Source organism: Durio zibethinus, chromosome 15, assembly GCF_047325235.1.
Source record: "Durio zibethinus cultivar Kanyao isolate XHJ-2024 chromosome 15, ASM4732523v1, whole genome shotgun sequence".
Taxonomy (NCBI): Eukaryota; Viridiplantae; Streptophyta; class Magnoliopsida; order Malvales; family Malvaceae; genus Durio; species Durio zibethinus.
The window spans coordinates 6,656,936-6,675,833 of NC_143176.1; the positions used below are offsets into that span (position 1 = coordinate 6,656,936).

The following is an 18,898-nucleotide window of genomic DNA, read 5'->3' on the forward strand; positions in this document are numbered from 1 at the left end:
TGTTAGTTTAAAATAAATATAATAATGTTTAATTTTATATTTAACTTAATTGACTCATATAATTTTTTAAAAATTTAAAATTTAAAATCTATATTTTATTTTTATTATTTTTAAATTGTGATTTTCTTCATATTAAATAATAAAATAATATCAAAACAATTAATTAATTCTTAATTTTAATATGTTGATGTAACTCCAAAATAAGAGTTAATTAATTACTTTGACATTATTATATTTTTTAATATAAAGAAGGTCACAATTTGAGAATAATAAAAGTGAAATGTAGATTTTAAAATTTAAAATTTAACTTTTTAAACTCTAGTTTGTTCTTTTGTGCAAGGAATGAAGATAGAATTCATTTCTAGCATGACAAGTGCATTGAGAGATACATTTTAAAAATTAAATTTCAAAGGATTTATTCTCTTACTGTCAACAAAGAGCAGCCAATTAAAGAATTTGGAAATTGGATCGGTTCAAACTTGGAGTTGGAGAATTCAGCTGTGTAGAAACCTGTTCAAATGGGAACTGGAATCACGGATCAAGTTAATGAACCTGTGACTCTCTGCCCCACAGTTCACAATAGGATCATATGGCAGCACACAGCAAATGGTGTTTTCAGCACCAAATCTTTCAGAGAAGTTCTGAACTCCATAACAGTTTCTAATTCAACCTATAAAAATACATTTGGAACGGTGTCGCACCCACCCGAAGTAGAAATTTTTTGCTGGAAGACTCTAAAAGCCGGTGTCCCTGTCATTGATCTACTTCATAAAAGAAGATGCATGGTTAACGTGATGGACAAATGCTCATTCTACGAGGAACCAAAAACTATTGATCATCTCTTTCTGCTCTGCTCTTTTGCACGTAAAATCTGGTACAAATGCTGTCTTCAATGGAATATTAGCTGGTCTATTCCAGGTTCGATCAAATCCCTTTTTCTGTCTTGGAATACTCTTGTTGCAAGTAGTAACCAAATATTAGCTGTTCTATGCAATTCTATGGTCGATTTGGCTGGCTCGAAATGAGAAAATCTTCAAGCAAAAAACAGTTTCAATTGATCAAGTTATCAGTTGAATATGGGCTAGACTTGGTTGGTGGATGAAGGCAAAATATCCTAATCTGAATTTTTCAGACTTGAATTTCATGTACAACATTCGAGACTTAACCATTCCGTTGCACCGAAGATATCCAAGGAAGAACATTCATTGGTCTCCGCCAACATTTGGTGTCTGGAAAATTAATGTTGATGGATCTGCTGCTGGTAAACCAGGTCCTGCAGGTATTGGTGGAGTAATTGGTAATAGCAAAGGAGAAGTTCTGCTTATGTTCTCAAAAAGCATTGGCGTTAAAGACTCTAATCTTGCAGAGCTGATGGCGGTAATAGAAGATCTTTCAATAATGGTAAGTTCGAACATTGATTCTATTCCAGAATTGATCATCGAAAACGACTGTCAAGTAGTCACAGCATGGATTAACAAAGTAAGCATCAATCTCTGGAAGTGCAATGATCTTCTCAACAAGTTGTATAACTCTATTCTAGGTTGTAATTTTTGTTTTTTAAAAATAAATATCTTTTACTGTTCAAAAAAACTTTAAAATATATCTTTCACTCTTAGTATTTTCAAATTATGACTTTTTTATATTAAAAAAACGTAATAATATCAAAATAATTAACTAACTGTTAATTTGAATTTACACCGATATCTCAAAATTAAAATAATTTTGCTAATTGTTGCTTAATTTTTCTTCCTACAATTACTTGAATAACTGGCAAACTCAAATTTCTTTTCATTGACACCCAAGGACCATTGACTTTGGGATATAGATTAAAAGTCAATTTGGATTTCATCATACTGCCAGTAGATTGAATCCAACTAAATTGGCCACCCATTTAGAAGTTTCGATTTCAGTGCGGTAGCGGCATTCTCACCGTGCCAAGGTTTAGTGATCCATCGAAGGGGAAATTTACTAGTGGCTAACTGAGATTGGTTTTTTTCACTTTTACCCTTAAACCATAAGAAGCTTATAAAAGTCATTCGTCCTAATTCAATAAATATTCTTTTTTATTTAAGCATGTAAGCCTGCAAAGATTGGAAGACTTTTGTGATTGGAAGGTTTCTTCTTTTTATTTTTTATTTTGATTTTTTGTTTAAAATTATGGTATATATACATTTATTATTATTTTATTTAATATAATAGATAAATTTTACTATAATAAACTAATAAATAATAAATTATTATATAATAAATTAATAAATAAATAAATTTTAATAGTCTAAAAATTTTTTGGAGATTGTTTTATTAATTAACAAGTATCTACAAAAAATAATAAAAAATAAAAAAAATATTATTTTTATTAATTTTTAATCATTTATTAATAAAATTATTATTTGAAATAAAAATAAGTTATTAATTTTATAAATATTAAATAATTTACATTTTAAATTAATATTTTTAATGGCATTTTTCCTTTCGTTACAATTTAACTCACCATTACCATTATGTTTACATCTAAACACATATTTTTATTATTAATTTTAATATTGCCGCTACAATAACTAATCTTACTTTGATCACTATCTTTAATTTAACTTAAACCAATTTTATTAAATGACCCCTAAAATTGGGTCCAATTCAAAATTTGCCTTAAGCCTTTGAAATTGATTTTTACGTTTTCAGCAATATTACTCTCTTCTTTCTCTCTATAATCCAGTGTGGACCGTTCTAGACGTCGCCATCTGCTACTTACAAAACGAAGGGTCCGATTTGGGGGACCCATCTTACATAGACAGGACAAAGCATATTCAGATCCCACAAATCCCACATGCAAAAGTTTCTTACCGGTGCCTGCCTTTACCTGAACCATTCACCACCCAAACCAACGAAGAAAATGTTAAAAAAAAAAAAATTCCTTCAAAAGCCCATAAGCAAACTATCAAGCAACTAGCACATCAACAACAAAACTACATATACAACTTGGCCAAGATTTAGGTTGAGATGTGTTTTAGATTTTTATTCTCTTATTAGTGATATAAAACCTTGGTTGACATTTTTGTGTTTTAAAGATAAAAAAATATCTTTGATCATGTATAATTTTATTGAATTATTTTTTTATAAATTCACGATAAATTTTTATATTTATGTAATTGAATTGACATAATTATATAAAATTTTATATCTGTTAAATAATGATTAAATTTTTAATAATTAATGATGCTTTATATCTCTAAAAAATGAGTTTAGATGTATGCAAGTGTTCATGTTAATTACACATGTCAATGTAATTTCTTTTTATTTACAATTATATGGACACGTGATGCATATATATAAAACTGTTTATGAGGAAAAATTCTATAATCTATTTATAAAATAATTATTACAAAAATACCGATAAGGAAAACTATAAGAAATGGGAAATTCAATTCTTTTTATAGCACGTGACTTTTGAACCAATGATTCAATAACTCAAAAGTCTTAGATTTGAATTTTTTGTTTTTTGTTTGTTTTCTTGCTCAATCATATAGAGGACTTTTAATGATACAAAAGAAATGAGTACAAGAGATTTGATATCTCTTTTTAAGTATTTTATAGTTTCAAATTGAGATCAACTTGTCCTTCTATTTCACTACCTTTACAATTGGCTATGGTTATTGCAGTTTCTCGGTCAATTTGCACCATTGCTGGTGGAAAGAAGCTGTAGTAAGGTCGATAGTACATATTTAATCCGCTAGGTCCTAGCCCGACAATTGAAACTTCAAAGCTTGCCTTTCACAAATAACAACATTATATATGAGCAACTGAAAAACAAATGATCATACAAAAGCATAAAATTAATGAAAATGGAGATGGTGTTATTTGTTGTTTAAGCTCACTTGATAAGCTAATGACTCGAGCTTGGGCAATTCATAATTGTAATAGATTAAATTGAATGGAGGATGCTTGAATTTTGAGCTTGAACACATTGAAGTAGTTATTGGAATGGCTAATGTGAGAAAATCTCCATCAAAGACCCCATATTGTTTGGTGCTCTTCTTGGACTTTGAATCCAAATTTGATGTTGAACATGATGGTTCTTCCCTGTAAATGATACAAAGAAAACATAAATGGGGAAAAACTTATATAGAATCAATTATGATAATTTTTCTTTTTAGTACGTATGAGAAAGTACAAAGAGAAGTTGTGATTTGAATATCAAACCTCAATACTCATTATGTTTGAGAGATGAAAATTAAAATCAAACCTAAAAATCGAGGTGCGAGTTTTAAAATCGAATGCTCTACCATTGCTACTTGAAGCTGCTTTAACTTGTTCATGATGGAATGAGCAATGGGAGGATATTTGTTGTGAATAGAGCATTGTCTAGAGAGAAGGGATATGATCTCTTCAAGCCAACTACCTACAATTTATGGTAACCAAATTCGCACATAAAAAAAGCAAACCTGTTGGGCTGTCACTATTACATAATATCAAGGTCTAAAAGAGAAAGAAGCTGCATTCTTAATACTTCTATAAAAGATGAAAAGAAAGGAAACCTAATTCTTTATAAAACTATTGTATAAATCAAGTTTTTTTTTAGGGTAATTCAGCAGGCAATTTTCCCACTGTGAAAGGTAATGTTTAGAGGCCTCTATAATTAAAAAACAGAAAAAAAAAAAAAAAAAAGGCAAAATGATGTGAAATTCAGACCATAAACCTCATGAATTTCACAAGTAACATCATATTAATTAGTAAATGGAAAGAGATATTAAAAACTAGAATTTATCATTGGATCAATAATAAGCTATACATGATTGAAGACAAATACCTTCTCCTCTTCAGGCAATAAAGGTGTACAATTTCCATAATAGCCGTGGTTTGAAGGGGGCTTCATCTGAAAATTCAGTACAGATGTTGATGAAGTTCTTGATGACAAATTCACCTACATAAAAAATAGAATTCCATTAATTCACCTAATTCTCTATCAATCAACGTTACCAGAAATGAAAATATATTTTAAAAAATAAATTAAATATTCCAACCACTACAAGTTACAACACAAAATCAATTTTCTTACTACTGAAGAAGAAGGTTGTTGAAATGGTTGTAACCTTTGAATCAAACTAGGCAAAGCCAAATGGATTCAGATTCATAAGGCAAACTCAAATTTGTCCTGAAAGCCAATCCAGGGTCCAACCAGGAACACTCTTTTTCAATGTTATACTCACAAGAACAAAATTTTATGACCATTATTAACACTGTCATTCCCTGAAAGTACTGCTGCACCAGGATGCCACCCTGGAGAACCACTGCAGGTCAATAGAACAGTGTTTTCTGTACTGACAATATCAATATTTTGAACAAATAAAAGTGTTCTAAAGATTGAATTTGGTGGGGAAATAAGTTCAGCAGGAAATGGAATTGAAGAAGCAGAAGAAGCAGAAGAAGAAGAAGAAGACGAAGAAGAAGAAGATTAATTTGAAGATGGAACTTTGGGATTAACAAAGAAAGATATGATGATTTATGATGAATAATTGTTGGTGAAATAACAGATTATGGGGAAGGCAAAATTGCAGCAGTAGCAGCAGCAGCTACAGCTGCATCTTTCTATTGTTGTTCTTCTATTCTTACCTTCTCAAGCTGTACTGTGCCACACCAAGTACTCTTTTTGGGGCTTTTTTAGGCCTTTGCTTCTGGGAAGATCTACCAATATTGCTTCCAGTTCCACCACCACTGCGAGTATTACTATTGCTACACCTTTGGGTTTAATGTTCTTAAGCCATTGTTTTCACTAGCTTCCATATATATGTAAACACAAGCTTTCACAAGAAAAAAATGGAAGAAAAATCCAAGAATATAAAGCTTTAGACCTAAATCTTATAAACTTGTCAGAAACAAGATGCTAGCAATCCCAACCCTGGTATTCAAGCATTTCACTATTTATATGTGCACTTTTTTTTGTGTGTTTACATTCTTTTCAAGAAGAAAAAACAGATGAAAAGAGATTTATAGAGAGAGGAAATCTTTGAAATCAAGAAACAAGGATTTTCAAATAAAAAAATTAAGGATAACAAGAGGAAAATCTAGAGAAAATATACAAGAAGAAGCAACAAAGTTTAGAAAAAGATACCAAAATCTCACAAATATTGGAGGTCCAGAGAAGAAACCCATGAGCCTAGACAAGTTTTCGGCTAAAATAATGAAAAGAGAGTGGAAAGAGAAGATCACTGTGTCTGAGAGGTTTCAGATTTTCTCTCAAAGGCCTTGTTTGTCTGAGGGATCCAAAAAATTATATACCAAAGTTGTACATTCAATTTTTTTTTTTTTTTCAAAATTCAAAACCATTCAAATCTTTATCTTTGCTATACATATATTTTTCTCTCATTTCTCGCCCAAGTCCTCGCTCCACACTTCCTCAGTTCATTCCTAGAGTCTTCAAGACCCTCTCTTTCAGCTTTTTTTTTTTCTCTTTTTTTTTTCTCTCTCAATTTATGTTTCAAAGTTCTAAAAGAAGCCGAGTTCCTAATGTCACCTTAGCTTTGTTTTGTTTTCATTTCGGGGTATCTTATGCTGGCTTTACGACTTTTGGACCTAAATGCGGTACCTTCACTTTGTTCCCCAACACATGCATGGAATTTGCAACCTATTTTATGCCTTTCGGCTATATTTGGTGCACAAAATTATGATAGGAGAGAATAATATAAGATTATAGACAAGATTAGATTAAATTATATCATCTTATGTTATATTTGGTGTATGTAAGGATTAAAAATAAAATAAAGTATTATTTTATCATTTATCATATTTTTTATGTGTAAGATTAAGATTAGGATAGGATGATATTTTTTTTATTGATCAAAATTGCCCTTTATATGCTAATTTTATTTTTATATAGTCACAAGTGATATAATTTCTCAATTATTTTTTTTAAAGATCATCTATCAATTAATTAAAAGTTTGCCCAAATACCTTTTTAATTGTAAATTCCTTCAATAATTTTGACTTAGAAAAAATACTCATAATAAACAAATAAATACATCAAATAAATAATAAATAAATATAAATTCAAATAAAATTGTATATTATTTTATATTAAAAGGCTTATAGCTTATAGTTTAAAAAATATTAAAGTTTGAATTATATATTACTTGCTTGGCTACTTGTTGACAACAATAACAGAATGTTTTTTGACAAATAACAATAACAGAGTATCAAGGTCTGGGAAACAGTGAGGATATTTATGTGGAGAACAAAGGAGTTTTCTCCATTGATAGTGAAGAATATTTGGAGACTAGAGAAATTTTCAAATATTTGATAATTTAAATTTAAGGGTAAAATAGAAAATTCATTATTTAAAAATTATGATAAATTATTTAATCCTATGTATTGAAAACAATCTTCTATTTTTCCAAAAAATAGAGTTATCCTATTAATACGGGATATCTAATCCTTTCAATAATTTAATCTTTTTATTTAAGTGCATAATAAACATGTGATAAGATAATTAGTATCATATCTTTCAATTAATCTTATGTACAAACGTAACCTTCAAGTGTCACGGGTCGAGACTTAAGCTCCGAACCCGCGCGGCTCCGGGACCCGGGCATTCACCCTTCCGACGTCCTAGATTAGCCTTCCTACCACGGTTCACACTCTTGTGAGGTATTGTCTGCTCTGGCCCCCCTGGCCTCACGGTTTTGTCCTACAAAAGGCGCCTCACAAGGCGGAGATGGTGTGAACCCTTTTATACCCCAGTGACCCTCTTATTATGTTCGATGTGGGATTCAGGACTCTCCCTTAGGTCCGTGACATTCTCCCGCACCTAACCTTGTGACGCCTTTGTCACGGAGGCCGGCCACCCTGCCTACCTCCCTCGAGGCACTCAGCATGGATCGAACGGTTTAGGGTTGGCTCTGATACCACTTGTCATGGGTCAAGACTTAAGCTCCGAACCCGCGCGGCTCCAGGACCCGGGCATTCACCCATCCGACGTCCCAGATCAGCCTGATTCGGGACGTCGGAAGGGTAAATGCCCGGGTCCCGGAGCCACGCAGGTTCGGAGCTTGAGTCTCGACCCGTGACAAGTGGTATCAGAGCCAGTCCTAAACCGTTCGATCCACGTCAAGCACCTCAAGAGAGGTAGGCAGGGTGGTCAACCTCCGTGACGAGGGCGTCACGAGGTTGGGTGTGAAAGAATGTCATGGACCTAAGGAGGAGTCCTGAATCCCACATCGAACATAATAAGAGGATCACTGGGGTATAAAAAGGGTTCACACCACCTCTTCCTTGTGAGGCACCTTTTGTAGGACAAAACCGTGAGGCCAGGAGGGCCAGAGTGGACAATACCTCACAAGGGTGTGAACCGTGGTGAAAGGTTGATCTGGGACGTCGGAAGGGTGAATGCCCGGGTCCCGGAGCCGCGCGGGTTCAGAGCTTAAGTCTCGACCCGTGACACAAGTACATTGGTAGAAACGGATGGTTATACAAGCTAGAGAGCTTCTTGACCCTTCAAAATTTTAAAAACCTCAGTAAGGAGGTAGAGGTGGATGGTTATACAAGTTATTGGCTCCCCAAATTTTAAAAACAATCAAGTTCGTTAAGAGAATCAAATAATCTATAAGTTCTATTCTTCATGTGAATGCATTATATCAGTTTACTCAATTAAATTAGCTAATAATTCTCTGAAATCTGAATGATTTATTTGCAAAAGATTAATAAAAAAGTATGTAAAGATGTTTTTGGATAGCTAAATTCCATTAATGTACTAAAAGTCACACCAAGAATTTTGTTAGCTTAACTTTGCTTCAGCCTTTGTGCTCATGGGTGTGTATTTATCTTATGCATTATAGTTTAAGAGGAATTAAAATCATATAATTTTTTATTTGTTTGTTATATCAATCAGTTATTACTTACAAACCCTTAAAATCAAGAGATTTATTATAAGATTAGGAAGCGTATATTTGTTACAATCACCATATCCATGTAACAAAAGTCAAATTGACTTTCTAGTTTCTTCATAATACTCCAAATCTATAATCAAGTATCAAACTTCTTTTTTCCTTTTTATTAACTGCAACTTCTCTCCATAAAATTTTCACTTTTAATTCTATTTTATATTTTTCTCCTATTATAATGCAATTTTTTATTCAATAAAAAAGTTAGATTTGCATAACTTTTTAAAAGGTTAAAAAATTATTAACTTCTAATCTCAAAAGTCTAATTTTATTCTTTTAATGGTATATTTTATTTTTCTTGTTTTGATAAAAAAATATGTTATTTTGCAATTGGTTTATTTGTTTCTTTTTAAATCATTCACAATTTTAAGTAAAATGATTTATTTGATGTATTATGTTTCTTTGTACGAATCAATAAAATTTATAATTTTGTAAGTTATTTTTAGTATATTTCTTGTATATATATTAATATTGATAATATGTATAGTAGGTTACATATAAAGAAAAAAATTAAAATTCAATATAATATTAGTGGCAAAAGGGTAAAAAAAGCCTCTGAACTAAAATTCAATAATCATCTAAATCCTTATTATTATTATTGGCAATTAATTAAACCCTCAAACATCTTTTTTCATCAATTGCACTCTTGTTGGAGAAAAATAGTTAACCTTTTCAGTCCAATCGAGGGCTTAATTGAATGAAAATATATGTATAAGGATTCAATTTAGTGAAAATAAATATTCACTGATTCAATTGATTTGAAATATAAGATTTAAGGCCTGATTAATTGTAATAAAATATGATGAATAATTGATAAATTATTTTTTTCAAGGGCTCTTTTTTACCCTTAAGCCAATATTAATTTATCCTCTCAAAATTAAATTACACTGACCAATTGGGTTTTACTTCTTTAAGAGTTTGGCAGTCAACATTTTAGTTATATTCCCAATCAATAATGTATTTCATATTTGAATAATAAATTAAATTTTTTTTAATTATATAATTAATTTAAAACTCAATAGTTTGATCTAAATTAACCTTCGATGATCCAAACTTAGAAAAGTTAAATATCAAATTTAATAAAACTTTGAATTCAAAACAGTTTTTTTTTTTTTGTTAATTTGAAATAACTCAATCCGTCCAATTATAATCTTCTTAAAGTACTAAGTTTAAGTTGGGAATACAATCAATATATAGAGGTTGGGTTGTTTTCATTTTCAATTTCCTTTTCCTAATAAGGATGTTGTTGGCATTTGGATTGCTAAAAGTGGAGATGGAATTGATTGATTATTTTTTCTTAAGTTAGGCATAGATTTTCTTAATTTTAGTGATGGTTTGTTTTTAATTAGGTCTTTGAAATTACTTTCAATCTTTTACTTTTAATTTCCAATTTGGAGTAAAATGGAAGAATAAACCAGAAGTTAATTACAACAAACTTAAGTTTTAGGTAATTCTTTTTCATTTTCATATTTTTCCTTTTAGTTACTTCTATAAACTTAAAAAATCTTTTTATTTTTATTTTTACTTGGATCAATAGTGTGTTGCCATGGGGCATTCACATAAAAATTTTAATAAAATTATTCAATATTTTAATTTAATATTTGGCATACACATGGACTTTGACAAAACTTCAGATTTGGAGTTGCAGTCGATTGGAATATACTTTTCCAATCTCAATGGCTAAAGGTCTTCCACAGCTGAATGTGGTTTCATTGGTAGGTTTGCCTCAATTATAAGGAAGGAATGGAAATGACATTATACTCCCGCTGCCATCTTTACAAGTGTTAAAAGTGGGAAATTGTCCACAATTGATTCCTTTTATCATTTCGGCTAAACTACAGGTAAGCCTATTTATTTATTTATTTTTATTCTTACAACTATGCTTGGTCAGAGAGTGGAAAGAGTGGAAGAATAGAAAGAGAGAGGAAAGAAAAAAAATGAAAAATTAATCCTTTTAAATTTGGAGAAAACATTCTTTTTTACTTAAATTAATCCTTTTAAATTTGGCGAAAAACATTCTTTTTTACTTAAATAAATCCTTTCTTATAATTTTACTTCTAATCCTTTTTTTTTTTCTAGTTTTATTTATCTTTGGTACCAAACACTAACAAAGAAAATTAATTTTCTTTTCTATCATTTATTTTTGCTTTCCTCACCCTTACTTCCTCCCTTTATTTTTCTTCCTACCAATTAAATATAGTGTTAATGTTGTTCACTGAATTTGTTTTCTTGATAAATTGGTTTCTGAAGAAAAGTTCAAGTCCAAATGCTATAATCTTAATATTTATAAATTTTGAAAATTTCTAAAAATTTTCAATATTTTTATTTTTTTAAGTATTAAATTTACTTTCTAAATGATATGATTATAGGTGTTAGAATTTTGGGATATGAGAGAAAGAAAGCAATTATGCAACGTGATAGTTCCTGAATTGGGACAAAAATTACTGAATATGAAATATTTAACCATCATTAATTTCTAAGAGTTATTTGACGGTGGATATAATATTTCAAGTTTGAGTGAACTAGTATTGTCTCATCTACCTGAATTGCGGGTGGCATGGAAAGATCCCATCTAAGTTGTCAACTTTCAATACCTCACTCAATTGGTTGCCTTTAGATGCGGAAGATTAAAATATATTTTATCACCAACCATCGCTTGGAATTTGTCACAATCGAGCCTTTTACACATATATAAGTGTGATGAATTGGAGCAAATTATTGAAAAGGATGTTCAAACTTCATCACAAGATCATCATCTCCAACCTGTATGCTTCCCTAATCTGACTCAAATACGGGTTGAGTCATGCAAAAACTTGAAAAGTCTCTTTCCAGTGAGTGTTCTCATGGCCTTCCAAAACTGCAATCCTTAACTGTTTAGAACGTCTCCAAATTAGATCACGTATCTGAACAATCAGGAGATGAGGCAAATGGTAGTGAGGAAAAAGAGAAAGAGATACAGCTACCTCAATTGGGAACCTTAGATCTTGAAAGGCTACCAAACCTTGTGAGCTTCAGCCCTGTGGGTTATCATTTCGTATTCCCATCTTTGCAATCTTTATCTGTGAGAGGTTGTCCCAATATAACCACAAGCTTTAGTGTTGATTCGGAGGAATATGGGTATGCCAAAACAGAGGTACGCTACGCACCCAAACTCTCATTTTAAAAGTATCAAAAGCTACCGTGCCATTTGTATAGCTGGACTCGGACAAGCTTATGAACAGAGAGGTTCATCTTTGGCACATTTTTCCTGCTTTTATTTCCTCTTTTAGCTTTATTGATTATGCAATATTAATCTCGTTTGTTCAAGGGAACTTGTTATGGATTTCAATTGAAATTTGTCATCCATTTTTTTGTTTTAATTGCTAATGAAATTGAAAATGTAATTGGCCGGCAATATTAATTCCCAGTTCTATGGGGTGGCAATCTTTCTTATTGGGTTCATTCAATGGTCTTTGTTGCGTTATTGTTTCAATTTACTGAATTATACATCCTTCTTGTTCTTCACATGCCATGCTTTAATTTGTTTTGCAGGCAATCTGGTCAATTGATGAAAATATAGTGGAAGAGTCTACTAGAGCTCAACAAACAACATGGCCAGTTGGTAGTTATATATGGTGGAGGTCTAGACAATGAAGTTGACAAAACACATTTTTCAGAGGGAGATGAAGAAACGAATGTCAGTATGAGAAGATGCCAGTGAATGAAGCAGTTGCTAATTTGCTGCAGCATTTCACAAACCTTTGTCCCAACTTCATAGACTTGCAGCCAAATATTGCGATCATATTAGAATGCAAATTTCTATAAGGGTACATAAGACTGCATTCCTGTTTATTTATGTCTTGTTTTTATCAGCTAAAAGTTTATAGTTTGTTGCCCTTTCCACTAGTGGACTTGAAAACTAAGTTTCCCTAGTTGATGTTCTAGAGGTTGCTTTATTTAAAGATGGCGGATCTTACTGAGTTAAATACTTGCTGGAATACTAACAAATAAAAACAATTAAGTTGATGGAAAATGTTGGACTGAAATGGTATGTGTATATATTTTAAGCTTATAAGTAGTCTAAGTGAGATTTAATCTTGATAATAGAAGTCAAAACTTAGAATCCCATATATATATTTTACTTTTTTTGGTGTAATTTTATCACTTTATTATATTTTTACGTAATTTTAATTATCTATAGATTAAAATAGAATATTCCATACAAAATTTATTTTTTTTGTCATATACTGTTACTATGGAAAATATTTATATTTTATTTTAAAAAAATTTCAAGTAGGATAATATAAATCTGGAAAAAATAAATAGGACAATTTGATTTTTAGTTAAAAAATTTTGAATTTATAAAAATTTTGAAAATTTTTAAATTTATTTAGAAAATCAAAGTATATGTTTTGAACTTTTATTTTTATTTTAAAGGAGAATTGAACTTGAAATTTTTGTATGAGTCTTTCTTCTCGATTATCGCCTGAGCTTAGCTCTCATGTCACCTTTTTCTACTTAATTATGTTGAAGATCATTTTTAGTGTTGTATGCTTAGTGGTATTGTTGGAATCAGAATTTGCTCTCTTTTAATTTGTTTTAGGAACTGGGGAGGAATACAAACAATAATTTATGGAAAAAAGGAAAATTAATTAGATCAAAGGATCAGAATAAGATGGCTAATAAGATCCCTTCTTGACATCCAATCAAATATATGTAGTCTTATATTTTCATTCATCATTAATGATTTAATTTTTAAATCAAATTTGATTTTTTTAAAATTTGATTTATTAAACTTTGAGTTTACTTTCCACAGTATATATATTTGATTAATCACGTTTTTAATCTTACAAAAATTTAAATATAAGTTTAAACGCTTTATTTTTCATTTTAATTTGATTGATCAAACTTTAGTCTTCTACATAAGTTTAAACATTTTTCAAAAATTTCTTTAACTTTAAAAATTTTTTCACTAAAAAATAAATTGTCCTATTTTTCAGATTTATATCATTGTACATCAAATTTTTTAAAAATATAAAAAAATAAAATATTTTTATAAATGTTTTCTCTCAAGTCATCCATTCTAACCTTCTTAAGTTCTCTACTGTTATGTTATCACATTTTTGTTGAATATTATATTTTTTATGGTCTCAAATTCAAATTGGATCTTTTCATTTATTGTTTATTGGTTTTCAATTAGATACTTAACATATTATTAAAATTTAGATTTTATTCCATTATTCTTGTTTGTTACTCTTTTCAAGTTAGGATCCAATAATAATCCTTGTTAATTGTGTAGCCAGAAACTATTTAATTAACAAATAATATCTCCTCTTTTTTTTTTTTTTTTGTAGAAAATGAGATAGATTGTGAAATTGTAGGTTTAATCTTGACATTTAAGAAAAATTTGCCACTCTGTTGTTACGTCCTGCCACTTTTAATGTACTCTTAATATTTATAGACACTCTAAATGGAATTTGACAAGTTGTTTGATATAATTGATGAGAATTGTGATGATGCGGTCTTGATATTCCACTTATTTGTCAAGTTAATAATTTGACTAATTATCAAGCTAGTATATAATTTCAAGTGCATAAACCCATCCAAAAATTTTTTATTTCGAAAGAATTTGAATTAATTTTTTAAATATATTTTTAAAGATGTAAACAAACTGAATATAAATAAATTTTATTATATTTATAATTTGTTCGTTTAATATTATCAATATTTGTGATCAGTTTGTTTAACACTCTCAAAAAATTGAAATATTATCAAAGAAATTTCTATCAATAATACTTTATTTTTCATCGGTGATAATATTACTGATGAAAATTTTTTATCGATATAAATGTAGGTAATTTATTGATAGAACTTTTTGATTTACCGACAAAATTCTGAATTGATATATTATTTTAATAATTTTTTCAATTTTACAAAAAAAAAAAGCTCTGACAATGATAGTTAATAATACTTGTTTTTTAATCATGTATAATTCTATGTTGTTTATAATAAATTTTCTCATTTTATTCTAGTTTTTTAAATTTATTTTTAAAATAATTACTTAAATATTAAAATATACATAAATAAATAAACAAAGCAATCCTTTCCACTTATAAAAGAAAGAGTATAATAATATTTTACAATCCCTAAGTACTATTTTCTTGTTGTCTAATAAAACCAATGGTTGCCATAACATATAGATCCAAAAAGCTATAGCTTGATTTAACAAAAGGAGTCACCACCAATATTTTTTATCTAGGTATGATTGGCCACCTAAGGAATCTATCCTTTTAAGTAGCTCTTAAGCTTGATTAAGAGTCCCTAAAAGAATAGGTTCGGGTCTACTAACCAGAACATAGTTCGAAAATTCAGTTACATATGAAGAAAGTTATAGCACCCCCACATGCCCATCCAAAGGATGATACCATTTTATTTTAAATTTATCCTGAGGTCTTGATTCTAATGGTTTTAAGTTGATATTGAATATTGGAAATAATTTTTAAGATTTTTTCATCAATCTGGCAGAATTTTTAAAAATATTTTTTCACCTCAAGAGTATTCAAGAATCCCATTTATTTTCTTAAAGAGGTTCTATCGTCCGAAAAAAAAGATGTAATCATTTTTTGTTTTGGTTTTTATTATTGAAAATATATCTAATTATTCCACCATTTAGGCCAAATTAGAAATATTTTCTCTTTTTGAATTTCTAAATTTTCTACCATTTGGGCCTATTTAGAAATTCTTTTTATTTCTTTTTTGTTTTGGAAAGACAATAATATGACAATTATTTTTCTTGAAATGTCATTTAAATTCTTCCACCATTTAGGACAAATTTAAAGAAATTTCTCACCCAAAGATTTCTTAGGAATTTTTCATTTGAAATTTCTAAGAATTTCATTATTGGATAATTATCAAATATTTTCAACCAAATTTGGAAAAGAATACAATTACTTTTATTGAAATTTCATCTAAATTATTCCACCATTTGGGACAAATTTAGAGAAATTTCTCATCTAGAGATTTCTTAGGAATTTACCATTTGAAATTTCTAAAAATCTCATCCTTGGGTAATTAGTATTTTTCCAAATTTTTATTAAATTTTTATTTTTATTTTTTCTCTTTTTTTTAGAATAAACATTAATTATTGTTATTGAAATTTTATCTAAATTATTCCACCATTTGCAAATTTAGACAAAATTCCTCACCTAGGAATTTTATAGAAATTTACCATTTAAAATTTTTATAAATTCCATCATTGGATAAGTAATACTTATTCTCAAAAAATATTTTATTTTTTATTTTTTTTAATTTTTCAAATTTAATCTTACAAAAATATCCTTAAAAATAAAACGAACACACATAAATTAATAAAATAAATAAATAAATAATACCAAAAAATGAAATGGCTAGGCTGAAGGGTTCGATGTGGGTCGGCTCCAAGTATAGAAATCGACTCAGCGACTATGCTCAGAATCTCGGCTAGGCTAAAGGGGTTTGCTTGGGGCACAAGTTAGCGAAGCGGGTTATGCTCTAGTCGGGTTGCCCTAATAAACACACACGGATCCTAGGATCTTTTTAAGGTGAAAACGACGTTATTTTGGGGCCTGTATAAAAGCCAAAATTCGATCTTTTCTTCATATTTCTCTTCCCCTTTCTTTTTTCCTTCTTTTTTGTTCTCTCCTTCTCTCTTTATAAACCTAGAATTCTGGTTGAAGCTTCATCGAAAACTAGGAAAAACACGTCAAAAATTAGAAAATTCATAGGAAAAGATGAATTTTATCAAAAAAAAATTGGAATCTAGAAAATTTCCAAAAAATTTTCAGAAAAAAACTGCCAAAAAAATTTTTAAAAAAAATTCTTCTTTTTTCTTTTTCGCTTATGCTTGCTATGTGTTTTGTGTGATTTAGGTATGGTATTTATAGGATCAAAGAACCCTAATCCAAACTGAATTTCCAATTCCTTTGACGCTTAAACCTCTACCTTCAAATTCAACTCAAATTCAAACACACAATTCCAATCAAACTCAACTACTATTTTTTCATTTTGTTTAAATTTTTTAATTAACAGAAAGAAATAGACCCCTAGACAGATTGGGGTGTCTACAATACTCACCCGTTCAAGTTCTTACATATAGTTACTAAAGCAAATATATCAACAACTGACTAAATTAAGTGTAGAACAAGATTGACTAGAAAGACTTGCTGGAGTTGAAGCAATTGTTGGAGTGACACCTTAATCCTAACACTAAATGATGTTAATATATTAATTCAAATAGCCATGACCTTAATTAGAAACAAAACAAAAGATTCTCAACTCATTTATTGCAAACAAACCTCAATAAGAATATAGTAAATTTAAATATATTATTTATTGGCTTATAATAAGCAAGCAGTTTCACTTCCTTTGTACCATACTATATCTTAAATTAGATGATTTGGTGTTTCAACAAATTGAATCAACTTTCTAACTAGCTCTAGTTCATCACAAATCAAAAGTTCATCACAAATCAAAGATTAAAATTGCAAAAAAAGATACTTGATGAAAAATTTAAAAAGCCAAAATGAATTTCAGCTTTTCCTTTATATCAAAACCTAGAAAAAAAATCAAAGTTCTGTCTAATTTGTTGAAAATTGGAAGGAGACTGTAAAAATAAAATAAAAAATTAAGACATGGTTGACATTTTAAAGAGAACGTGATTCATGACACATAGTCTCAAAGAAATTAGAGATTTCATTTTCCTCGAAATTTTACTTTTCTTTGAATTGTTCAGCCATTTAGTAAATGCCATCATTGTCAAGTTCGACAAATTCAAACATGACTTTTTAATTCTTCCTTTTTTCAATTTCAATGCCACACAAAAATCTCAGATTATTAACAAAAATTAAAAAACAAAAAATTCACCTGATGCTTCTATGGACAAGTATTGCTCGAGCACGGCAATGGACAAGCTGCCACGAGCCAAGTAAGCTGCAGCTGTCAACCCATTATGCTTAATGCCAATCACCAATGCATCTCATTTCTTCTCCTTTAGTGCTTGTGTGGCTCCAAAAAAGATTAAAAGAAGCGTCAGTTTAAAACTATATATAGTTTCATCTGAAGCTTCCTCGATTACTAGTTTCTAAGAAATTCTCAGTCACAAATGATGTTGTAGCGGTGAACAGGGAGGAGAAAGGCCACCAGAGGAGGAAGGCCATTGCATGTGAGCAATCGAGAATAGAGAAGGGAGATGACTGTCTAGTGGAGGGGGTGGGAAAAGAGAATCGTGAGTGAGGGAGATAAATGTTAAGAGAAGAGTTAGGGATTTTATTCCTAAATGAAAATCACTGGTGGATTACCGACAAAAATTTCTTTGATTTTTCAAAACCAATTTAAAAAATTAAAAATATAAAATTTTATTAATTAATTTAAATTTCTTTTTTTACATATAATTTTTTGATCAAAACTATTTATCGACAAAATTTTCTTATCGATATTCTATCGATAAAACACATATCTATATTATTGTCAATAAAAATTTTCATTTGTAAGTACGACACCAAAGTTTTATAACCACACCAAATATTTATCGACGGTATACTGATGGAAATTATTCTGTCAATATTTTTTTATCAATAATCCATCGGTATTCTATCAGTAATAAATTATTAGTTTCATTTTTCAATTTTGTCAGTAATTCATCAGTATTTTATTGATAATTATTGATAAAAAAATCTGTCGATAAAATTTTGTCGGTAATAAGTATATGTATGGTAGTTTAATTAATGAACCATGAAATATTTTTCATAATCGTTTGTTAAATTTAATAAACGAACATAAATGAACAAAAATCGAGTACATGATATATTCTATTATGGTAGTTCATAAATTGTTTGTAAAACATTATATTAGTTTTCACAAACGAATCGAATATGAATAAATTCTATTATGTTCATGATATATTCATTTAATTAATGAAACTTGAAATTTTGTTTATAATCATATGTTAAATT

At 29.4% G+C, this 18,898-nt stretch overlaps 1 protein-coding gene and 1 pseudogene across 1 annotated transcript; one reads left to right on the forward strand and one right to left on the reverse strand.

Moving 5' to 3' along the window:
* Positions 1 to 518: 518 nt before the first annotated feature.
* On the forward strand, positions 519 to 1,979 carry LOC149514613 (uncharacterized). Its single transcript, XM_089744221.1, has 3 exons — positions 519 to 918; positions 1,133 to 1,401; positions 1,911 to 1,979. The coding sequence occupies exons 1-3, from the start codon at positions 519 to 521 to the stop codon at positions 1,977 to 1,979; spliced, it is 738 nt and encodes a 245-aa protein (XP_089600347.1).
* A 1,606-nt stretch (positions 1,980 to 3,585) lies between these two features.
* Positions 3,586 to 6,147, reverse strand: LOC149514614 (uncharacterized; annotated as a pseudogene).
* Positions 6,148 to 18,898: the final 12,751 nt, after the last annotated feature.